The sequence below is a fragment of the Salmo trutta genome, chromosome 37 (genome assembly GCF_901001165.1).
Source record: "Salmo trutta chromosome 37, fSalTru1.1, whole genome shotgun sequence".
In the NCBI taxonomy this organism is placed as follows: Eukaryota; Metazoa; Chordata; class Actinopteri; order Salmoniformes; family Salmonidae; genus Salmo; species Salmo trutta.
In genome coordinates, this window is record NC_042993.1 from 27,838,839 (window position 1) to 27,864,789 (window position 25,951).

At 43.6% G+C, this 25,951-nt stretch overlaps 1 protein-coding gene across 3 annotated transcripts; it reads right to left on the minus strand.

Annotated features, from left to right (window-relative positions):
• Positions 1 to 24,664, minus strand: LOC115177211 (protein eva-1 homolog B-like). Of its 3 annotated transcripts, none has more exons than XM_029737796.1 (4): positions 24,547 to 24,664; positions 4,926 to 5,091; positions 1,575 to 1,674; positions 1 to 1,356 (listed from the first exon to the last, which is right to left on the minus strand). In XM_029737796.1, exons 3-4 carry the CDS (start codon positions 1,639 to 1,641, stop codon positions 926 to 928), a joined length of 498 nt encoding a protein of 165 aa, XP_029593656.1. In that variant the 5' UTR covers positions 1,642 to 1,674; positions 4,926 to 5,091; positions 24,547 to 24,664; the 3' UTR covers positions 1 to 925. The 3 variants fall into 3 exon arrangements, with proteins under 3 accessions (XP_029593656.1, XP_029593657.1, XP_029593655.1); XM_029737797.1 differs by lacking the exon at positions 24,547 to 24,664 and adding an exon at positions 23,942 to 23,958; XM_029737795.1 differs by lacking the exon at positions 24,547 to 24,664 and adding an exon at positions 14,133 to 14,431.
• Between the last annotated feature and the right edge of the window lie 1,287 nt (positions 24,665 to 25,951).

A 25,951-nucleotide genomic window follows, 5' to 3' on the forward strand; every position in this document is an offset into this window, starting at 1 on the left:
ATCCTTTTTCCTGTGTTTTATTTCATACAATAAAATAAGACTTTATTTTGTTAACACTGGGTTGTGCCAAAACATTTAGCAAACATGATTTTTATAATACAATATCTTAAACTTATCTATTTAACATTTCAAGGCACACATGGTAGCAAATGATTAAGATTAACAATGAGTGACCTTACAATCCATTGTAATTAAATGGCTAAACTGAGGTTTTTCAGTTGTTACATTTCACCCCTAGACTATCTTTATATTGTACAGTATATTCAAAATACATAGCCCAGGGACATTTTAAGGAAGAGCATTGTTTGTCTAAAAGACATGTGTAACAGAAACGACCACAAGGCCTTTTGAGTTTAACACTTTAATTATTTAATTTCCCCAAGTGTAATTGGTTCTGACAACAGCCTAAAACTGTGTCTTTAAATTGAGCAAACTGAGCAGTCCAAATCCAAAATGACTTGACATCAGGTGAAAAATGGTCCCACCGACTCTATTTCTATTTTCTTACTTAGGCGACGCTATTTCCTCACAGAAGGTTCCAAGACCACTCTAAAGCATTGAGGATCATTTCCTAACATAATGACTAAAAGTTCACGGAGCTGTCCCGCTGTAAACTCACCAATGTGTTGCGGGAAACATGGCCCCATAGCAAACAAAAGGAAGTGACCTCTCAACGTTCAGAACATTTCACATCACTGAATACACACCAGATCGAAGTAGCGCGCCATTTGTGACCTGCCTGTATGTAACAGCATGAGTAACACCCCTGATGGGAATCGTAAGGTCTCCCTCAGGGGCACTGACCCACCCAGAGGTCTGAATCTAAGTCTGTCTTTGGCGGGTGTGGACCACAGTGAACCCCCTGATTCCATAGCATCATAGTTCTATATAGTATGTCCATTCAGTGGTCCTGTAGTACTGGGCGTTAGTAGTAGTGCACCCGACCTATAGTGCCTGTTCCTGAACCCAGGATATCAGGCTGCCCATTTCTCCAGATCTCCCGTATGATTCGCTCCCTCTCCTCCAATCGCTGCGCCCGCTCCAGCTCCTCGGCCGACGTGAACACGTTAACGCTCAGTGTCCCGTCCGATTGGCTGTGGTTGTGGTGGATGCCAATGGGAATCTCTGTGGTGGGCAGGGGGGCGGGTGTTTCAACGTCACCCTCCTCTTCCTCATCCTCGCTATCTGCATCACATTCGTCCTCACTGAAGTCCTTTAAGTGTTTCTTCTCGGGCGTGGAGGCCGGGATGTTGGTGCGGGGCTTGCAGGAGATCCGGATGACCAGGAGGCAGAGGGTGAGGACCAGGCCGAAACAAACCCCGATCACAAAGTACAGCCCAAAGCTCTCCGGGTTCTCTACGGGACAGAAAAAGATCATTGGTAAATTCACCTAGGATCACAAAACACCACAATATGTCAAAAAGTAATTGTGCTAGTAGCCTAAATCAATATTGTTATGACTGGCACATTGGCGATTTTGTTTCATTGATTCATTTTGTGGTACTTTAAAAGCAATGTGACAACTGCTGTTGTTAAAGTGATTGATTGATTGATTGATTGATTGATTGACTGACCTTTGATGTGTGCGTAGGCAGCTATGCTGTTGCTCAGGAGGTCCATCTCTTTCCTCTTTTCATCCATGCTGACGATATGTCCAGTAGCCCTTTCTTACACCTAATACAAATAAACACAACACACTGCATCAGAATTCCTTGCGATCTCAACTACTATGCCATGCATGCAACGCCAAGTACTGTCTGCATTAATGTATGCATGAATTCAGTTATTCCCACCATGTATCACAGAAACTTCCACACACCCTCAAACAAACTGACACAATGAGGTTTGGCCAAAAGACACATTTGGCCAAAAGACACATTCTACCCTCATGCACCCCACAGCTACCCTAATGCTACCCTCATGCACCCCACAGCTACCCTCATGCTACAACAGCTACCCTCATGCACCCACAGCTACCCTCATGCTAACCTCATGCTCCCCACAGCTACCCTCATGCTACCCTCATGCACCCCACATCTACCCTCATGTTACCCTTATGCACCCCACAGCTACCCTCATGTTACCCTCATGTACTCCACAGCTACCCTCATGTTACCCTCATGCTCCCCACAGCTACCCTCATGTTACCCTCATGTTACCCTCATGCACCCCACAGCTACCCTCATACTACCCTCATGCACCCCACAGCTACCCTCATGTTACCCTCATGCACCCCACAGCTACCCTCATGTTACCCTCATGCACCCCACAGCTACTCTCATGTTACCCTCATGCACCCCACAGCTACCCTCATGTTACCCTCATGCTCCCCACAGCTACCCTCATGTTATCCTCATGTTACCCTCATGCACCCCACAGCTACCCTCATGCTACCCTCATGCACCCCACAGCTACCCTCATGTTACCCTCATGCACCCCACAGCTACTCTCATGTTACCCTCATGCACCCCACAGCTACCCTCATGTTACCCTCATGCTCCCCACAGCTACCCTCATGTTATCCTCATGTTACCCTCATGCACCCCACAGCTACTCTCATGCTACCCTCATGCACCCCACAGCTACCCTCATGTTACCCTCATGCACCCCACAGCTACCCTCATGTTACCCTCATGCACCCGACAGCTACCCTCATGTTACCCTCATGCACCCCACAGCTACCCTCATGTTACCATCATGCACCCCACAGCTACCCTCATGTTACCCTCATGCTCCCCACAGCTACCCTCATGTTATCCTCATGTTACCCTCATGCACCCCACAGCTACCCTCATGCTACCCTCATGCACCCCGCAGCTACCCTCATGTTACCCTCATGCACCCCACAGCTACCCTCATGTTACCCTCATGCACCCCACAGCTACCCTCATGCTCCCCACAGCTACCCTCATGCACCCACAGCTACCCTCATGCACCCTACCGAAACACTTCTGCTACCACAAACCCCCATAATTCCCCTCCCCTTTACAATGTAGTTAAAGTGTTTTACGAATGCCTCTAGTGCCACACTAGATGTTTTCTCATTTGCTATCGCGCCAAACACACTGACCACAGCATTTCTCCATAGTAACATTCAAGTGACATTTTCTCAAAATTGGGGTTACAAGTTGATCAACTTTCAAAGCAGAATTACTTTCACATTGTTCATCAACTGTAGTGTTTGATATACCATTTTCTAGCTCTGAGTCTACTTTAATCCAATGTAAAAAAAACACAATTTCAAATTTTGCTACATAAGACCGAATCGAGCCGGTCGGTCACACATGTCTTTGGGTGGGTGAGGACAAGGCCTACTGGTCCAGCTGTGGCAAACAAAAGCTCCACTGTTTCATCCTCAAATACCAACAGCGCAAACTGGGATCATGACATATTTGACACATGGTTCTGCCTGTGAGCTGGGACAGGCCTCTACAGTGAGGGGCCAGGGGTCAACTCTCTCCTCAGAAGCCAATGAACAGCACTTCCTCCAACGAGCCTTCCGGATCAATAGGGGCACGGCCCAAGGACCTCTGCGTTGTTTTTACAGTACCTGGGTTGTTCACCCTTTTAATTTCCCTGACTGACACAAATGGGTGAAGACCTGGAGGACCTGTGTTGTTGCTGTTGTTTAAATATCTATTTTAGTCACACTTTTATTGTCCCTGACTGAAACAGAGTCACTGGGTTTTCCTTTCTTAATCTTGATCTGAAGGGAGCTCTGCCTGGAGAGCAGAACCAAATGTGAATGATTAAGCTTAGGCAAGTCATTTGATTGGTTTAAGTTTTGGCCACTGGGCTTATCCCTGGTGACGCTTTCTGGTCGTCTGAGTCTTTTCCTCAGCGTTTCCTGTCGCTCTGTTTGGCTCCATTGTGTTCCTGCAGGCCCTCGCTGGCCCGGTCATTACTCCCTCGCCTCAGGCTCCCCAGGAAGTCTCAAGTTTCCCTCACAGAGAACCTTGGGGCGCCACGCCTCGCCACGCAACAAAAGTACTACGCCTGGTCCTGCTTCTTTACCAATGTGGTCAATTACATAGGCTAGGCTATAACAGCGAGCCCCTATGCTACCCCTGTGCTTTTGAGAGAGCAACAGTGAAAGAGAGAGAGAGAGAGAGAACCTGTTTCCAATCGAAGTGAGAGGCTGGGTGGATTCTCCCATATGCAACACTCTATCCACAGGGTCATGTGGCTCCTACTGGGTCTCTCCCGCATTTCCTGTGCAACCCCCTCTCTTCACCCTCAACCCTTGTCATAGCCCTTTCCTGCTGACTCTGCCCTTTTCTCGTCCGCTCCACTATTGTTCTCCCCCCCGACCCGCCTTGATGACATCTTCACATGGTACATGGTAGGCACATGGCACAGGAAAACCAAGACGTGATAGATAGCGACACAGGGGCCCAGCCAATACGAGTATCCCTGAATCTTTAGATGTGTTAGCATGTTAGCATTAGCCTCCGATCCCTTTCATTCTACATGTGTTCTGTGTTATGGCTCCTAGGGGAACAAACATGTTGTTCAAGTATGAAAAGATGGCTGACTCTAGCACAGTCACATAGAGTACTAACCCGTGGAATTGATCACAACAAACTAAGTCATAGCACATGGCCTACAGATCATTGACATCAAAAAATGGCACAGTCCACCGGTTTTTGTTCTATGTCACCTCAACATTGTTGGGTGAACTCTTCAGTCTATGGTTTCTACGCTAATGTGAATCTCAAGGATATTATGCTGTTGTTATCATGCTCATTTATTGATACAAAAATGAAACAAAAACATGGGGCAACCATATGTATTGCAGCTGTTCATAGCACATGCCTGACTCTTTTTAAAAAAGCACAATACTCTTTCTGTTGCTGTAAGATATAAAGATAGGCAATAAGAAGTACAGACAGATGTACACTTTTGTATTGTAACATTAACCTTACCATAAAATGAAGCTGTAGAGGTAACTCTTCAGTCCCAGCTCATGGTGGAAGTGGAGAGGTTTGCTGAATGATTGAGTCTCTCTCTCTCTCTCTCTCTCGCTCTCTCTCTCTCTGGATCTATGCCCGTGCCCTTCACTCCTCAGGCCGAACAGTTCATTTGGCCGCCCTGAGACAAGAGAAAACACACAGACACTCACACAGCCGTCAGCCTACATCAGATCCAAACTCACTGAGGCGTTTGCAATGCAAACAATGACTGGCCTTTTGCTGTTGCCGAGGGATACACAGTCCGGCAGCAGACAAAATGCAGGCTTAGCTTTCAGTAGCACAAAAGTTCATATTTTGATACGCAAACGCATACATATACAGTGCATACTGTATAAATACAGTTTACATGTGCATATGTCCAAAAGGCATGTACAACCATGATGAAAAGGCATGTCAGAAAATATATTAAACAACGAAACACTACACATGTATGGAGACTACACAACAATAAATTATGCGCAGGGAGACAGAGACATTTGGTGGGGGGGGGGGGGGATTTGTCCTATGGTGTTTGTAATCAAACATGACAAAGAGTGAATTCTCTCTAGGTTTTTTGTGTGTACTCCTAAGCACGTATATGTTTGAAGTCAAAGCTACTAACAAGGGATAAATAAAAGTACATCAAATATCTCTGATACAGTCACAGGCTGATGATTTCCTGGAATAGTTTAACATAGAAACTTAAGTCTCATCCCATCTCTGACACATCAAACCACTGTGATATCCTCAGAGCACTTTGTCTCCAAGAAGTAGAACTCCTAGCCTGTAAACCCGACAGCCACAATATATTCCACAGAATATGAGCAGCTCTTTACATTTCAGGTGGGGAAAGAGGACCATGAAAAAACGCTGCGCTTTGATTTTTCGCAAACCCTTTTTTGTGTTGAGAGGAAAAAGCCCAGTGCCAGCTTGAGTTGGTTTAGCAGGGCCTCTTTGCTTTCCAGTGCAGATTTTGATCTTGCTGACTTTTGCCCTATGTACACTAATGCTGGGCCGAGAGAGTGTTCGGGGCTAGCAAGGACACAGGGAGCAGTCGCCATAGCAGCATCTATTCTTTAAAAACAAATGTTTTGGCAGCATCTCTTCACTGCAGGCCACCGAGTCATACGGTCAGCCTTTTGTTTTGGACCACAGAAGTGGGATCCATCCTGTATGTGTTGTATGTATAGCCAACTACAGTCGTCGTAATTGCCAAACAAAAAAACAGATCTCGGACGAGGTCACCTAGGCCTAATCCTTGCTTAGCTATTTGAAACGATTCTTCGTCTAGGCAAAGCAGCCAGTATCCACATAGGATTCTGTCTAAAGAGCTTTCCAATGCAATATAATGCTTTGGTCTCAAGGGTAATAAAGTGTAAGACCTGAGTGACTTCACCAGTTCGCCATGGTCATGGCTAATGATTGGACTGCTAACTGGGCCTAACTGCTCTTTTCTCAGAGTGGAATGCACCAGAACGTAATTCATCAGAGCTCAGGCATCTGAGAACGGTGGTTAAAGACAACCGGAGACTCATTTGAAGCCAATCTAAACAATAATTAACCTGGGCCTGTTGTTTTGTTGTGCTTTTGTTTTACCGGGAGGAAGAAATGATGAACAGACGTGCTCTCGACCTCCCTCAACGCACTATCCCATGACTCAACTTTCAGTCATGTTCTCCAAGTGAATTAATTTTCTATTCAATAGCAGATGTTGCCATGTCCCTTGACTGTTGGAGAGAAAAACACTGTTTACATATGTTTCGGTATTTCTGCAGTTTTAGGGACCTTGAATGTGTGCTGAAAATGTTCTGGCATATTACTCCCCTCAAGAGCCTCTAAAGAAGTTTAAATGCTGACTGGATCATTATGCCACTACAAAAAAGTTGTCACAAACAGGTTCTCAAAGGGTTCTTAGTGGTTGTAGAATTCTATATGAAACCAAACTGGGTTCTCCTACACCGACATGCCAAATACCCTTTATGGTACTAGAACCTTTTTTTGGAAATAAATGGAGGCACACTTCAAGCTAATGTTACGTGAGAAGGCTTCCACTTTCATGGTCTCACTCATAGATTACATCACCTTGCATGTGACCAGATAATGCCTGTCATTCATTCCTAACTGACCTCATAACCTCAGGTCAAACAATTTGAACACATAATCCACTTCCTGTGTCCTTAGTCACATGGTGGGCATCATCAGTGAACCAATGAGTTCACATTGAAGCCAATCAGTTTGTACTTATTAAGTGTATAAGAAAAGTGTATCTTGACACCACGTCAAGATACAAGAACAATGAAAAGTTCATCCAAGTCTCAAATAACTGTAAGGCCTAAGCACAAATAGTGCTGAGACTGACGCCAAGGTAAACAACATGTGCTGTTGTGAGGCCTGGGAAGAGTTCATTCTCTATTTCTGACTAACAGTTGTTTACTTTGGTTGGGAGGAAAGAGGAACCAAATTAAGGAAAATCCTGTCCGTTACGTTGTGTGATATTTTTGTCCTTATCAACTTGGAGAAGAGCACAATAGCTTTTCCTTTCCTACCAAGTTTCCTCCCATACATCTGGTTGTACTGTCAGTCCGGAACCCAGTCCAGACAAACACCCTCATCTCCCACTCCTTAAATTTGACAAACAACAAAATGGAAGCCCCGCCACTTGGTTTGTTATAAACCTGGGTCAAAGAAATGTAAACAACTCAAATTCATAGATGGAGGTATGGATACAATGACTGACTACCCATGAAGTCAACATGATAGTTTTAAAGTTGGCCTTTAAAGTGAAGGATAACATTGTCTGATTGTTTAAGCTTTGTCTGACTGCCTAAGCTAATCACGCTGTTTTTGTCTTGAGGGGAGAAGCTGATTATGCCGTCTCACTCGATACTTCCTAAATTATTGACGAGCCACATAGTGACAGGGACCAACCTCAGAAGCAAGAGTTTTCGCTCCTATTACCAAACAGAAGCCCTTTTGTACACTATAAACCATTCATAAAGTATCTAACCATAGTACTCCTCTGTCACGTCTGAGAAATCACATGAACAGCCCCTGAGTAGGATTTTATCCAGGGAGTGTAGCCATAATTGAATTACAATGAGAAAATACATTACAAAAAACTGATCCCACAAGGGAGCCAGTACGCCTGTTTCCTCACCATAATGACACACTTTGAGAACCACAGAGCGAAAGGGATATTTTCGATACATAGAATTTATGTGCAGCCACAATAGTTCCCTGGCACAATGGATGGTCTTTCTGTGGTTTGCCTGGCATAGGTCTTCAGTGAGTTGAAAAAGCCCAGATTTGAATTTAATCACATTTAGTTGTTTTTATGCACATATATAGCCTAGTCCAACAGCTCTGTCATGGGAGATCAGAGACATACTGTAACTGGTGTCACTTTGAGTTTGAGTGTAAAATGAGGACCATTTTATAGCATTCATCAACTTTGCCGCTAACAATGTTAATTAAACAGTTCCTTGTTTCTTAGATTTTTGTTTCAGCTACTGAGAAAATATGTCTGGGATTAATGATCCATGGGATCAAATGGACCACTGAGGAGTAATTTATTCATTGTTTTGAGCACATGGAGGCAGTTCTAAGCTCAATATATTCCACTTGACTTTTGTAACTTGAATAAATACTGTATGTGCAATTGAGCGGCCGGTAGAGATAGTGCTAGTGCTTTGATTTACTTAGTTTCCATTTTTCTCAGAAAGCCATGATGTGAGATTCTGTAAGTAGCAGAAAAGCAGGTTAATGGCTGTTCCCTAGAATGCTCATAAACTGAAGTTGTATCACAAAAGTATTTACTGGATATTTTTTTCCATACCTTTCCTATTTTAACAGCTTTCAGTAAAATAGTTGACCATGTGGCCTCAATCACGCCAGTGTATGGTCTCCCAGGCATTCTCTATACCTAAACCCAGCCAACCAAGATCACCTGACCACCAACCAAGGCAGGACAGCATCCAAGTCCAGAAAAGCCTGATTGAACTTTTTACTAGATGGGATACAGCTTTTGTCATATTTAATTTTTCGTGAGAGGTTAGGAGAACTTACGCAGCAGGTTAGGAGAAGAGGTTAGGAAAAGAGTTAGGGTTAGCTAAAATGCACCAAAAAATCAACTTTTGACATTAATTTGACAGAAGCTGTAACCTTTCTAGCCCTGTCCCTCTCCCTGAGACAGACAGGCAGAGGCGCATGTGGTAACGTTCCAACCGATAAAAACGGACACTTTTCCTAAGAGCTAGGGCTCTGTTCATGCTGGTGCCTGCAAAAGCATTCAGAGGGTAGGCTTCTGGTGAAGGCATTTTCTGTCCAGCGCAGCTGGTCTTTCTTGACGGCCATGAAGGGTTGAAGGGGCATTTTGGAGGAAAGAGAGTGTCTTCCTTTTTTGTTTTCTCTTGACATGGGATCTTGGGGATCAAGCTGTGCTAAGTTTTGGTTCTGTTTTCCATTGCACCGTGCCCTAGCCATGGGCTTGTACTGTGGGGGGAATTATTCCAGTCAGACATGTGTTTGCCATCAGGCTCAGTGACACTGAGCACAAGGTAGAGCTGACCCCAAAGATGGCTGCCTGCTGAGAGTATGGGGAGCTCCACAGAGCTGAAACTCAAACTTAGAAAATCTGCTTTTTCGTTTCTCCTCTGAACAGCGAGCAGGATTGCCACCCAGTGAAGGTGGTTTCCAAACAGTAGCCTTGGATTAACTTTCTGGGGGCTTTAAGTGAGACATTTTAAACTGCCCACTTGGCACAAACTGGGAGACCTTTTTTGGGGTATTTTTTCACCAAACTTTTAACCAAAATGCACTTATATGGCTCAAAGATTGTTTTGATTTCATTTTCAATTCACACTCATTGACAACGCAATGAAATATAATTCAAAACTAGATGTTGTACCGACATTTGTGCACAGTGGGTGGACATATTTGAGTTACACATCATTCTCCATTACACACTTTTGCCACTTACTGCCTTGCTGACAGCCAGCCAGGTTTGATTTTGACTTTAGACTCAATTAACAACAGCTTTTTAACACTGTAGCTTTCAAGGACCAGAACTTTCTTCTCAGTCAAGGCATTAAACATTCTGATCTAATTCACAGGGCAGGTACTCAATAAGGAGGTTGTTTTAGTTTCTTTATGTCATACTTCTCCACGTGAGGCCATGATTTCATTTAAATGGAGAGTGCCAACTTCAACTCCAGTCCAACTTGGTTCAGCAGAGAAGCCTCTATGCTTTGCAGTGCGTATGTAACTGCCACCTGTGACAAACCGAAGCAGGTATTTTAGTGACATAAGAAATGATCTAGAGAGCAATCTCTTTACCCCATGAGGATTGGGCTGGTGGGGGTATGGGGGGTACTGGAGATACGGGCCCATGGGGGTGGGGGTTAATAGTGGCCAGATGTGGGGTTGAGGGGTTTGATGCTTGACAGAGACAAAGCGCTGCTCTCATATGGAAATCCAGAAGAGGAAAGACATGCTCTATCTTCATATCGACTTTATCATACGTGTTCCATCTCTATCCAGTACTGTACATACAGAGCCCAGGACATTGACGCTCAGAATTGGAACTTAATGAGTTTGTGTGTTTGTGCACAGGAATGTGTGTGTGTGTGTGTGTGAGACGGAGCGTGAGAGTGTCTGTCTGTGCATACCACCATATGTGTGTTCATTTTTGCCCCCTCGCATGCACCCCAGGTGATCCCCAGCCTCAAGCTCCAAAAATGGAGTTGTGATCTCTGATCGATCTGGGCCAGCATGCAACATCCGACCACAACCACACACTGTATTCATTACACAGGACTTGTGATTACCCTATGACACAAAACGTGTTAACCCTTTCCATGGGTGGCTGGGCAGAGTTAACTGTCCTGTCCACAAACATGTAGACATAAATGAAGCCTAGTCTTCTGGGTAAGTGACCCGTGGTGTCATTTTTAGTCTGTATGGTATGAATTCTTTAGTTCGTCAGGGTACAGTTTTGTCAGAGCTGGACAGACCAGTTGGTGTAGACCATGAATATTTGATAACCAACCTTAAACTAGGATTCAATTATAAGATTAAGCTTCTGTGTCCAGTGTCTCTTATTTAATGTGTAAATAACTAGAGATACTTTACAAATGTCACTATTCCTTCTTCACCATATGGTTTCTCTCTTCCCCCAGATTCCCATGTAAAGTTTAAACAAATTCACCCTTAAATCCAGGGCTTATTTATGTTCTTGGACATTCACATGTGTGTACAGAGAAAGAGAGAGAGAGTGAGAGAGAGGCTTAAGGCAAACCCTAGTGGATTTAGCACGTCAAACATCCCCCTAAGTCTAAGGAGACCAGGGAGAAGCCGTCGCTAGAAAGAATTGAGCCTTTATGAGACAGCAGTGGTTTTAGTAGGAGTCTTGCTAAACACAGCTTCAGAGATAAATCACTCATCAACCTATTATTTGTCAATGGCGAATCTGAATCGAATACAGTCTTGTTGGCTTTACATCTGATTAGATGAGGCAGTTCATAGCTTCTGCGTCTCCTTCAAAACCTGTTTATGACATCTAATGGCTGGTGGTCTACAAAATATAATATACTGTATGCCCCACTTCATTTAGATGGCATGTCTCAAACTCTCTCTCATGTTACACGACAAAGCAATCATTATACCAACACAAATGGGAGAGTAATGTTTCACTCACCCTGAGAAATTGTCAGACGTGAGTTACTCTATCAGTGTCTGCTAGGAGAGAATAGCAAGACCAAGGCAATGGCTTAAATAGCGATACCAAGGCATCATTACAGGATGGTAGTGGTAATAAAGCAAATACACCACTCATAAAATACATCACTCATCTTGATCCTGGGCTATGTGTGTCCGTGAAAGCACTCCAAAACACTGTTGTCTCCTGTGCAGTAAAGGGCCAGGCAAACGGTTTAGAGTTTAGACAAGCGTTTCAAGTCAGAGATTGACTTGTGACTCCTTAGAGGCCACAGATAAGGCAAAACCACCAGTAATAAAACATGGGGCAGTGAGATAGAGGAGAACAAGAGGATGGAGGGGAACAAGGCTGGGAGAGGTCAGATACAAGTCAACTGTCCCAGAACACGCCTGAGGGTTATAGGCATTCACACTTATCCTCTGTTATCTGTCACTTTATCAGATTGACACAGGGAGGCACAGCAAACAGCCTGCCCACTTAGATATGCTAATTAGAGGGGACCTCTGAGAATGGCTATCTCCTACTGATAAGAGGACCACAGCACTCCAGTGGAGACGGTGTGCGCATGTGTATGTGTGTGAGACAAAACCATTATCCCCCCCCCCCACACACACACACACGTATGCACACACACACGAAACGGTGGGCTGCACATTAGCGAAGCGTGACGCTCTAACCTCGGCTCCCCCTGATCGTATTACGCTGTTGATGCGGCCCTCACCACAATACAGGATGTTTTCTATTTATTGTGGCGAAAGTGCAGTCATTTATCACCTCAAGGTTAGCCACTGTGCGGCTAGCTGCATCAGCCCTGCTCTCTGGCACTGATCCATCAGATACGTGTTGTAACCACACACACTTCATACTGTAGCTCTTGTTGAGACGCTCAAAGGTGAGCATTGCTTCTCTTGAGGACACTCCAACAAGAACAGTATAACCCCCTATAAATGAGCTTGAATCACGTAAAGATATGAATATAGCTACTGAAGGAAGGAAACAAGGTACGACACACAGCGCTGGAACCTATAGCTGTGTGTTCTATTGAGTGTACTGACTGAAAGGGAACCTCTAGTCATCATTAGAGTTTTAAAGTGTTTTTAAAGTGTTCGCAAAGTCGTGCAACCGCAAGAGTACTGCTTTGCAGAGTTCTGAAGGAACATAAACTGCAAAACATGAAACAGCAGGCACTCATTGAAACCTCACTGTACCTAGACACACACCACACGTTGCACCCCCATAAAAATCAATCAGTTTAAGATAGAGATATCAGCATCTGCCTATGTCGCACTTCCACATCTGCGGTGAAAGGTGAAAGAGCTAGAGCTATGTTTGTCATACCATGAGACGTCACGAAAATCAGTCTTCCCAAACTATTATGACCCCTCTATGGAAAGATGAGACTTTCACAAACCCGATGGTTTTCTCCTTTTTGCTTTACGACTCCAATAAGCGTCTTGGAACTTGTCTGAAGTCGGTACAGCCAATCTGCCAACTTCTGTCTGTAGAGTCCTAACAGTTTGGGCTACACACTAATATGATACCAGTTGAAAAAATGTATGGAAGTATTTATATATATAAAGACTGTTTTGTGCCAAAAATAAGGGGTTAAATACATGTAAAAAATAATTTACAAATGTTTCCTGATCTTTCTTATATCGCTCAGATATAGGAGTGTCACGCCTGCTCCCGCTCTTCCTCCCCCTTCCCCAGCCGGCTTGCCCAGCGCCTATGTCTCGGCCGGTTCACCCAGGTGGGACGCCGGGTGGCGCCCCTGGGGGGGGTACTGTCACGCCTGCTCCCGCTCTTCCTCCCTCTGGCGCTCGAGGGCGCCAGACTCCCCAACATTACGCACTCAAGTCACCTTCAGTACGCACACCTGCCTCATTGGACTCAATTACTTGTGTAATTTCCTTCCCTATATCTGTCTGTTTCCTAGCTCTGTTCCCTGCTTCGGGATTGTTTGTCATATGTCCTTGTTTTCCCGTGTGCTGACGCTGTTCTTGTCGTGTTCTATGTCCGTTCCTGAATAAATGTTTGACTCCCCGTACCTACTTCTCCTGTACGGCGTCGGTCCTCACAAGGAGAGACATTTCAGAACAAACTTCCTTTTGATATTTTTGGGGGGCTATCTGTTGTTCCATGTAGTGAATCTGTTATTCAACACGTTTGTATGGGCAGGACGGCCCAATATAATTTTTAATATTTATTTATTTTTACATATTTTTGGGATATACTTCAAGAGGTCTAAAAATTATAAATCAAATAGCAAAATGAACCTTGTTATGAACGTCTTTAAAAAAAAATCCATATAGCTTAGTAGAACCTCCTCCCCCAGCTTAGACTCTTATGGGTTTTAAGGGAAAAGCAACAAGTTACAGCCTTTACATTGTAAATACAGTGATATAAATACCTCGTTGAGGTTCATATGTTATTATACATACACAGACTGGGGTTGTCACACTTACCAAGTAAGTAGTGCTGTCAAGGTGTCTTCTTAGGAAAGTTAATTCCTGTCAAGATAAGGTAAGGCTCAATGCTAGCCTCAGTCAAAACAGTCCACTTCGCGCCTTCAGGTTGGGAAAATCAACACAACAAGCAATCCTGACTTTGTCAATCTTGCCGATTCCCTGTATGTGACTACTGCTGTTCTCCAGTCCAGGAACGTGTAGAGAAGCCTATAGGGAAGATGTGGTAACTTCCTCTGAATAACAGACTTTCCCTCTCCCTCACAGTCTCCACTCTCTCTGCCAGCAGCAGGAATAGCTGTCATACAATCCCTCTAGGAGAGAGAGAAAAAAAGGAGGAACGAGGAACTGCCAAAAATGAGCAGGGTTTGGGAAAGAGGGAGGGAGGGAGGAAGGAAAGAGGGAGGGAGGAAGGGAGTATTGGGAGGGGAGTTATTCCCCCTCGTCCCCTCTGTTAAGATGATGAGCAGGAAAAGCACAACCCCTCGACAAATTGATTTTCCACACCGAGTACAGAATGACAGCAAACACAAACAAAAACAAAACACGAGGCACAACAATGAAGGATTGTTGTTTACCTTTGGAGCCATTAAAAATAACTGTATATAGGAAACAAAACTGTACTGTATTGCAGCTTAAGCCTTTTAGATATAAAGATGAATGGGAAAGTGGAACATTTGGGGGGTAGGACTAAACATGTAATCTGAATAGTATGACAACACCCTCACTGAAAGCTAATTGCTAACAGTTGTGAGCCACACTCAGAAACATATGGCTATCAATATGATTTTAAAATCCATTATAGAGAAGACAAGGAAGATTGAAGAGGTTTGAATGCATAATATGAGATATCTATCTAGTAACTATCCTTATTGAATAACAAAATAACACAAAACGACAAAGCCATGTAAGTATCCATACTCTTTTGAACACTTTTGAAAAACAAAAGGCCTACTTTTCAAGCTTAGCACTTGGCCATGAGAGCATGACATGGACATAAGTCCTACATTACAGACAGCACACAGTCGTCTTGTTTTGTAACCCAGACTTACTAGCAGGGAGCAAACCCCCAACCAACTTAAGAGAGTGAGCAGTAAATACACTGGGCCACCAAGCAAAGCCTTGACCAGATTTAATTAAAGCCAGACGGAGTGGGTGGGCACGGAGATACAGTATTTCCCATCAACATGGACTGGGTCTCCATGGGAATCAAGGGAGGGGAAGACTTCTCTACAAAGTGCTGTGAAATCAATATTGAAAAGCTGCATTAAAAAGTTCTTCATCAAGTTTCCTTATTTCTCAATGGGGTCAATGTTGGCGCAAAGCTGTTATTGTGATACACCCTGTTGCGGAGGTGGAAAGTGAAAGAAACATGGTATTGGGATACGTCCCAAATAGCACCCTATTCCCAATGTAGTGCACTATGGGCCCTGGTCAAAAGTAGTGCACTATAAAGAGATTAGGGTGCCATTTGGAATGCAGTCTTGGTTCCTGTCCACATATTTTACTCATTAACCCACGCTCACTAGAGAGCAGAACTTAACAACCCATGATGGGACACAAGCTCTTTTGATGCTCTGGAGATGGATTCAGTTCAATTCGACTTCATCGTGGAGTGGAGATGGGTAACAACTGCGCATGTGCGCTCTCAGGGGAATCCCTGCCTCATAGAAACGGCACGTTATGCCCTTATTCACAGATGCATGTTTTTTTGTGTGTTACACATTAATTATACAAAGTTAACCACAGCCTACAAATACTGACAGTGTTACACATTAATTATACAAAGTAAACCATAACCTACAAATACTGTATGTCTGATGACAAAATACTCGCTACTGGAGGGGCACCGATGATGTTGTTGAGTCCTATTTATATGAGCCTGAGTGTTCGGATGAAGATTTGAGGCAAATTGAGCTTCAGATGGTCGCTGCCGCTCTAGCCACCAAAGCCACAGCAGTAGCTGGACCAAAGCCCTAACCCATCCCCAGGATCAACACAGACTGGTGGTGCAGTTGTGGCAATTGTGCTCCAATGGCACGAATGAGGAATGTTTCCGCTGCAGAGAATTTGAATACGTGATGACAATTCCTACAGAAATAGAGGAACGTAACGATGATGAGGAGCGGTAAGGTTGCTTTTGCGACCACAGGGATTTTGCTGCCCACATAAACTCTGGTGTCTTGGAAACAATTGTCCGTATTCCAAAAATGAATTGGTGACGCAACCCTGTTCCAGCTGGGCAAAATGGACAGTTATTTAATGAGTAAGTAGCTAAACTTTACTTCATTGAATGATTGCTTATCGTAAATCTATGAGCGGGACCATTAGTGGGTTTATGTTTTCACGTTAGCCCAAAACACAATATAGCCTATGTTTATTTATCACAATGGTTTTAGGATACTCTATTCTGCAATGTAAGGTGACACAATGTCTATTGTCTCTCACCCTCCGTCAGAAATACACAGGGCACATATGCTAACCTGTAGAGCACATTTGCATTTTGGCACTGCGCCAGATCCAGTCCATGGAAATACAGTAGCAATGGTTGTATCTTTTAGTATCCTTCGGTTTTCTTTCTCCATAATTTCAGATGACATATCTCAATCATATGCATTGTCGCTGAAGTGCTTGCTACACACACACAGCGATGCAAGGTTGGCTGCAGGGGTATTTACATATTTTATTGGAAAACAGTGAAATTTGGTACCTTCTTCCCTTGATTTCCTGTATAAAGTGCAGCCAGGGACCGAACACCAGCTTGCTCTTGCTGCCATTTCTGTTTCCACTTTGTGTAACTGACTTTACCTGCGATACGCCTAACTCCATCAACTTTTGCACAAGCTCCATCTCCCCTCCCAAAAACTTGAATCAATCAATCAAACAGTGGCTAGGAAAAACTCCCTAGAACGCTTTAAAAAGAAACAATGAATTTGTCCACAGTTCGTGGATATCAGAATCATGAATTCACTGGCAATGGATCAGAGCAAGGCCAGCATCCAGCAATGTCACATGTCCCGTTTTTGCTGCTGTTTCAGTACAGAACTACAGGGAGAGAGATGGGGAGAGGAGGAGAGGGCAAACTCCACTGAACTAGTTTCAATGTATGGAATCACTTGTATGGAATCACAGTTTCTCTATTTTGGGTAAACTTCTCCTTTAAGGGTTAAGGTTTTGGATATGGTTAAATCATGAAGTTTAGGCACTCATTCAGAATGGTTAAGGTAAGGGTTAAGGTTTGGGATAGGGTTCGAAACAAAAGACTAAAAACAAATGTCCACCACTGGGAATAAACACACAACTTTCTGATGCAGAGTTATGGGATTACACCCATCCGCCACCCCTGTCCACATCATCTTAGCAAAAACCAAGCCTACTTGGCGCCGACAGATAGGGCTGCCGTGCGTCTAGCCCTTAGGAAACTTTGCGGTTTTCATTTTTTGTATATGCTATTTCTTGCATTATTAGTCCAGACATGTTTTTGTGTTATTACATACAGCCGGGAATAACTTTTGGATATCAAAGCGGCAGTAACTCACCAGCTTTACCAGCATTACCACAAGGAATACGACTTCCTGAATCGGATCCTTTGTTTGTACCCCCTAGGGCAATTGAACTAATTCCAGAGGCTGACCCAAAACGCTGCCCGAAAGAGAGTCGGAGGAGAGGTACTGAAAGTGGACGTCTAGTCCATCTCAGGAGGCGCACACACCATCCACCGCTTCCGAGTATATTACTCGCTAATGTTCAGTCTCTGGATAATAAAGTTGACGAGCTCAAGGCAAGGATTTCTTTCCAGAGAGACATCAGGGATTGTAACGTACTCTGCTTCACAGAAACATGGGTTTCTTGGGATATACTGTTTGAGTCCGTACAGCCAGTTGGGTTCTCAGTTCATCGCGCAGACAGAAATACATTTCTCTCTGGGAAGAAGAAGTGTGGGGGTGTATGTTTCATACTTAACTACTAATGGGTTGATTATGAATAAATACAGGAACTCAAGTCCTTTTGTTCACCCGACCTAGAATACCTCACAAACAAATGCGACCGTATTACCTCCCAGGAATTTTATCTTTGATTATAATCACAGCCGTGTATATTCCCCCTCAAGCCGATACCATGACGGTTCTCAAAGAACTTCACTGTGTTTACGGACATATTCAATCTCTCCCTATCTCAGTCTGCTGTCTCCACATGCTTTAAGATGTCCAACATTGTTCCTGTACCCAAGAAAGCAAAGGTAACTGAACTAAATGAGAATCGCCCCATAGCACTCACTTCTGTTATCATGAAGTGCTTTAAGAGACTAGTCAAGGATCATATCCCCTCTACCTTACCTGACACCCTAGACCCACTTCAATTTGCTTACCGCCCCAATAGATCCACAGACGATGCAATTGCCATCACACTGCACACTGCCCTATCCCATCTGGACAAGAGGATTACCTACTGTATGTAAGAATGCTGTTCATTGACTATAGCTTACCATTCAACACCATAATACCCTCCAAGCTCATCATTAAGCTCAATGCCCTGGGTCTGAACCCCGCCCTGTGCAACTGGGTCCTGGACTTTCTGACGGGCCGCCCCCAGGTGGTGAAGGTAGGAAATAACACCTCCACTTCGCTGATCCTCAACACTGGGGCCCCACAAGGAGGAATGCTCAGCCCCCTCCTGTAGTCCCTGTTCACTCATGACTGCATGGCCACAAACATCTCCAAATCAATCATCAAGTTTAGAGGTTGACCGGTTAATCGGAATGGCCGATTAATTAGGGCCGATTTCAAGTTTTCATAACAATCGGTAATTGGTATTTTTGGACACCGATTTGCTGATTTTTTAATTTTTAATTTTTTTATTTATAATTTATTTAACTATGCAAGTCGGTTAAGAACACATTCTTATTTTCAATGATGGCCTAGGAATGGTGGGTTAACTGCCTTGTTCAGGGGCAGAATGACAGATTTTTACCTTGTCAGCTCGGGGATTCGTTTTTGCAACCTTCCAGTTACTAGTCCAACGCTCTAACCACCTGCCTTACATTGCACTCCACCAGGAGCCTGCGTGGCAGGCTGACTACCTGTTACACGAGGGCAGCAAGAAGCCAAGGTAAGTTGCTAGCTAGCATTAAACTTATCTTTTAAAAAACAATCAATCTTAACATAATCACTAGTTAACTACACATGGTTGATGATATTACTAGTTTATTTAGCGTGTCCTGCGTTCCATATAAGAGATGCGGTGCCTGTTAATTGAATCATTGAATCACAGCCTACTTTGACAAATGGGTGATGATTTAACAAGCGCATTTGCGAAAAAAGCACTGTCGTTGCACCAATGTACCTAACCATAAACATCAATGCCTTTCTTTAAAATCAATACACAAGTATATATTTTTAAACCTGCATATTTAGTTAATATTGCCTGCTAACATGAATTTCTTATAACTAGGGAAATTGTGTCACTTCTCTTGCGTTCCGTGCAAGCAGTCAGGGTATATGCAGCAGTTTGGGCCGCCTGGCTCATTGCGAACTGTGTGAAATCCATTTATTCCTAACAAAGGCCATAATTAATTTGCCAGAATTGTACATAATTATGACATAATATTGAAGGTTGGACAATATAACAGGAATATTTAGACTTAGGGATGCCATCTGTTAGATTAAAAATGGAACGGTTCCGTATTTCACTGAAAGAATAAACGTTTTGTTTTCAAAATGATAGTTTCCTGATTCAACCATTTTAATGACCAAAGGCTCGTATTTCTGTGTGTTATTATGTTATAATTAAGTCTATGATTTGATAAAGCAGTCTGACTGAGCAATGGTAGGCACCAGCAGGCTCGTAAGCATTCATTCAAACAGCACTTTCGTGCGTTTGCCAGCAGCTCTTCGCAATGCTTCAAGCATTGTGCTGTTTATGACTTCAAGCCTATCAACTCCCGAGAATAGGCTGGTGTAACCGATGTGAAATGGCTAGCTAGTTAGCGGGGTGCGCGCTAATAGCGTTTCAAACGTCACTCGCTCTGAGACTTGGAGTAGTTGTTCCCCTTGCTCTGCATGGGTAACGCTGCTTCGAGGGTGGCTGTTGTCGATGTGTTCCTGGTTCGAGCCCAGGTAGGAGCGAGGAGAGAGAAGGAAGCTATACTGCTACACTGGCAATACTAAAGTGCCTATAAGAACATCCAATAGTCAAAGGTATATGAAATACAAATCGTATAGAGAGAAATAGTCCTATAATTCCTATAATAACTACAACCTAAAACTTCTTACCTGGGAATATTGAAGACTCATGTTAAAAGGAACCACCAGCTTTCATATGTTGTCATGTTCTGAGCAAGGAACTTAAATGTTAGCTTTCTTACATGGCACATATTGCACTTTTACTTTCTTCTCCAACACTTTGTTTTTGCATTATTTAAACCAAATTGAACATGTTCCATTATTTATTTGAGGCTAAATTGATTTTATTGATGGATTATATTAAGTTAAAATAAGTGTTCATTCAGTATTGTTGTAATTGTCATCATTTCAAGTAAAAAAAAACAAAATCGGCCGATTAATCGGTACCGGCTTTTTTTGGTCCTCCAATAACCTGTATCGGTATCGGCGGTGAAAAATCATAATCGGTCGACCTCAAGTTTGCAGACGACACAACCGTAGTAGGCCTGACAACCAACAATGACGAGACAGCCTACAGGGAGGAGGTGAGGGCCCTGGGAGTGTGGTGCCGGGAAAATAACCTCTCACCCAACATCAACAAAACAAAGGAGCTGATAATGGACCTCAGGAAAATGCAGAGGGAGCACCCCCCTATCCACATCGATGGGTCCGCAGTGGAGAAGGTGGAAAGCTTCAAGTTCCTAGGCGTACACATCACTGACACACTGAAATGGTCCACCCACACAGATAGTGTGGTGAAGAAGGCGCAACAGTACCTCTTCAACCTCCGGAGGTTGAAGAAATTTGGCTTGGCACCTAAAACCTTCACAAACTTTTACAGATGCACAATTGAGAGCATCCTGTCAGGCTCTATCACCGCCTGGTATGGCAACTGCACCACCCACAACCACAGGGCTCTCCAGAGGGTGGTGCGGTCTGCACAACGCATTCACCGGGGGAAAACTACCTGCTTGCCAAGACACCTAAAGCACCTGGTGTCACGGGAAGGCCAAAAATAAAATCAAGGACAACAACCACCCAAGCCACTGCCTGTTCACCCCGGTATCATTCAGAAGGTGCGGTCAGTACAGGTGCATCAAAGCGGGACCGAGGGACTGAAAAACAGCTTCTATCTCAAGACCATCAGACTATTAAATAGCCATCACTAGCACATTCGAGGCTGCTGCCCTATATAGACTTGAAATCACTGGCCACTTTAGTCAAGGAACACTATTTACTTTAATAATGTTTACATATTTTGCATTTCTCATCTCATATGTATATACTGTATTCTATCATATTCTACTGTATCTTAGTCTATGCCACTCTGACACTGCTCGCCCAAATATTTATATATTCTTAATTCCATTCCTTTACTTTGGATTTGTGTGTATTTTTGTGAAATTGTTAGATATTACTTGTTAGATATTACTGCACTGTTGGAGCTAGAAACACAAGCACTTTGCTATACCCGCAATAACATCTGCTAAACACGTGCATGTGACAAATACAGTTTGATTTGATACTTGATGGTAATCGCGCTCACTGTTGCCCAATGACTGTATATATGTATAGGACACAAAACTCAGAAATAACGATATAATTCATGCCTTACCTTTGAAGATCATCTTCTGTTGGCACTCCAATATGTCCCATAAACATCATAAATTGTCCTTTTGTTCGATAAATTACGTCGTTATATCTCCAAAATGTCAATTTATTTGGTGCGTTTGATAAAAAAAAACACTGGTTCCAACTCGCGCAACATGACTACAAAATATCTAATAAGTTACCTGTAATCTTGATCCAAACATTTCAAACAACTTTCCTAATACAACTTCAGGTATTTTTTAACGTAAATAATGGATAAAATTTAAGACGGGAACTGTGTTCAATACCGGACGAAAACAAAGTGGAGCGAGCTTTCAGTGCCCCAACCACAACAGTACACTAGACTCGACCCTCATTCTGAACAGCCATACTTCTTCATTACTCAAAAGAAAAACATCAACCAATTTCTAAAGACTGTTGACATCCAGTGGAAGCGATAGGAACTGCAAGAAAGTGTCTTAGAAATCTAGATCCACATAGAAACCGCATTGAAAACACTGTCACCTCAAAAAAAAACATTCCTGGATGGTTTGTCCTCGGGGTTTTGCCTGCCAAATAAGTTCTGTTACACTCATAGACATAATTGTAACAGTTTTAGAAACTTTAGAGTGTTTTCTATCCAAATCTACCAATTATATGCATATCCTAGCTTCTGGGCCTGAGTAGCAGGCAGTTTACTTTGGACACGCTTTTCATCCAAAATTCAGAATGCTGCCTCCTATCCTAAAAAAGTTAAGTAACTCCAGTTGAAGGCCGACCAGGGTACTGCAGGTTGCCATTAGCAACTAAATTATCCTCATAACTTCTTCTGTGTGCTATTTTAAAATAATCGGTTCAAGGACATACATTATTGGTACCATGATTGCCTTCGATTTTATAGATTTTTTCCCATTAAGATTGACCATGAAGTTGAAAAATGATTAATTCAGTATAATTGGGGATCTTGTTTTCTGCTAATGCCTGCAATACTGCGGTCGGCCTTGGACTACTGGGGCTTCAACGAGAGGGGGCAGTCGTTCTCACTTGCTGTTGCCCCTAGTGGATGGTTTTGAAGGAATTTCCCGATGTCCTCAAGACATGGACAGAGGTCCAATTTATAATTCACTCTTCTTCTTGAGCCACCTAGCCCCCTAGGTTTGCAATTCATAACATATCATATTAATTGTTATTCGTAACATATCATATGAAATGGATGGACATCCACAAATTAATACATACCATAAGAAATGTAACTTATAAATAAAATAGAGGGAGACAGACGTTTACTATGTTACGTCTACCCCTGAGTCCAGGTTGACTATAAATGTTAAGCAGGTTTTGGAAGAACAAAGACTATGAAAGTATAGCCTCTAGCTCAGATTAATCCTCATAGAACAGTGTTTGAGAGAAGGGAATAAGGGTGCGCCCACGCGATCCAAAAGATTTCCTTTAAACTCCTTTGTTGATGCTTTGTATTGTGTGGGTGGATGTGTGAATGGTACTGGGGAACACTGGTGATGAAGGTCTGGGCTGCTTTACAGACACATTCACACAAAGACAGAAAACGCCTGGCAAACACTGGTGCCAACCTTATACATAAATAATATAGGCTACATATGCTTAGCAAAATGACCCTTATCCCACACGTATGCACTTGTTACACATAACTGTGAACATAACAGGGTATTAAGATTGACATGGTTAGCTGTTATGCTAGCTAGTAGTTAGCTTCAAGATGAGGAGCATTGACTGTAATAAACAACGCCACGATTTTTCAACACAGCCACTAACCTGATAATTGACTATGATAATTTTATCAGTCAAGCTTCAATGGCCATTGAAAAGCCCAGACAAAAGTGAGACAGTTAAATCCATGGGATAAAAACACCTCGCACCACTGTAATAGTCATCTGTAGAAGTGCAGTACGCTGGAAATGAATGTCATGGGAGAGCTCCCAAAGGGAATTAGCATACTTTGTTTTAAATCAGAAACGGATTAAATATTTTCCAACTCCAAACACATGTTGCTCAGCCTCGGCTTGAGCTGTGATTGCTTACCTCGACTGACACTGAAATGAAAGAAATCTTAAAAAGTGAGCAAGATGGAAGGAATGGAGGGAGGAGAAAGGAAAAAGCATGTTCCTTTTCCAATTTACATGTCAGACATGCCAAGATGAAGATAGCATGCCAAGACACAACAAAATGCCTTGGCACCTCGCAACCATTCATTAGCTAAAGACGGCTCCCTTGACAAATCTACCGGATTATTGGTCCAGTTTTCCCTGCAGGTAGAGCCCACACCTACACCCACCACCCGGTACATAAAAACACATCTTTGTCTTTTGGCCCCTCGTAAAACCAACTGGAGGCATTAGCCAGGAGACACTTTATGACACACATGGCAGTGGCTCCACGTTCTGTACGTTTTGTGATCAGGGAGCTCCACTTCCCTCTACATCAACTACTCCTATGCACACACACACACGCATGCATGCCGGCTGACACGCACACAAACAAACACACGCAGAACCCACAAAGAACATGCGCACATGTACACACACACACACACACACACACACACACACACACACACACACACACACACACACACACACACAGAATCCACTCTCTACCTCCCCACTCCCTGCTGAGCCACTGCTTACCTTGTGATACTAGAGAAGTGATGACAGCCAGCTCCGTACTCCTTTCCCCTGCCTCTACTCCAAAGTGAGAAGCCTCACAGAATCCTGAATTCCTCTATTACAGCCAGTTTTAACCCCTTGTTAACTGACCATATCGTGGAATATCAGGGACACTATGGTGTTACCCAGCCATTGGGGTTTTACAGCCCAATATGTTTCCGGGGAGGGACTGCAGCTATGGTAAAATGGGCGTGAACTGTGACGGTTCTGGCACACCCATGCAGCATGGAAGGAAGGAGAAAAAGCTACAGTAAGCCTCAGGACTGAAGAAATGGTCTATTAGGCGGGAAAGGCTGGGTAGGCTGGTACAGGAAATGGCTCAGGGAAGACTGGGGAGGCACGCCCCTGCACGGCAGTGGGCAGTGATCCCATCATGCAGCCCCAGGGCCGCGGGCCGAATATAAGGCCCCTGTGTTTCCCTCTTCTCAGAGGGGGTGACAGAGTTTGAACTGGTGCAAGCCAGGCTCAGAACTGAGGGAAAGAGTGTGGAGGGGAAGGTCTGTGTTCCCCTCGGGAGAGAAGGTGGAGGGGACGGAGAGAGGGTGGTGTGGGATTACATAAATAGTTCCACACCCTGGCAGCCAGGCATCTTGACTTCCATCTACCTCTTCCCATCTCTCCCATCCCTCCCTCCCTTCCTCCCTCTCTCCCTCCCATTTCTCTCCTTGACAGCCCTGTGCCAAGCCCCCAGGGCTGTAGGGCCCTGCAAGGTTGCAGCAGGCACGTTGGAAGCACTCCTCACATTCCTGTGCTTCAGCTTATCCAGATGATACGCTAATGTTAGACTAGTTGGTATTAACTGTTTCATTCAACAGAGTGGATTGTTGGCAGGACCTGTATTCTTTGTGGGGTGAAATGGTCCCTAAAGCAGCCATAATGCATAGGAATGCGTATGTTCTATTTATTTTCTACAGAATGAACTCAAGAGACTGAACACAACTCATTCATCACTAGTCTTTTTTTTGTGGAGGGACTAAACTCATGACAATTTGAAACATATACTTGGATATTGTCAAAATCTTGTTTTCCAAAGACCTAGATTTGCATACAAAAATAGTTCAGCGTGCGTGTGTGTGTGTGTTGTGCGTTGTGAGGAAATAGTGTGACGGGATTACTTCCCCAGTCAGCCTTGAGGCAGTGGGTGCAGACTGGCACCTTTGGACCCCTGTATGTGCCATTATCAATATTTAATGGGGACCGGCATCAAACACTCACAAGGCCAAAACACTCATTATTACTTACGCCTGCAGAATGGAATTCCAGAGAGGGATACTATGTCATGTTTATTAGGCACCAAACGGAAGAAAACGTATTGAAACAGTGAAGGATTCATAGTTAAAGCTCAAGGGTTAAAACCACTGGTTTT

Excerpts from the sequence above, each read along its gene's own strand:
- LOC115177211 (XM_029737796.1), bottom strand. The coding sequence starts at position 1,641 with ATGGATGAAAAGAGGAAAGAGATGGACCTCCTGAGCAACAGCATAGCT. Across the intron at positions 1,357-1,574 it reads TGCCTACGCACACATCAAAG|AGAACCCGGAGAGCTTTGGG; the intron begins GTCAGTCAATCA and ends TCTGTCCCGTAG.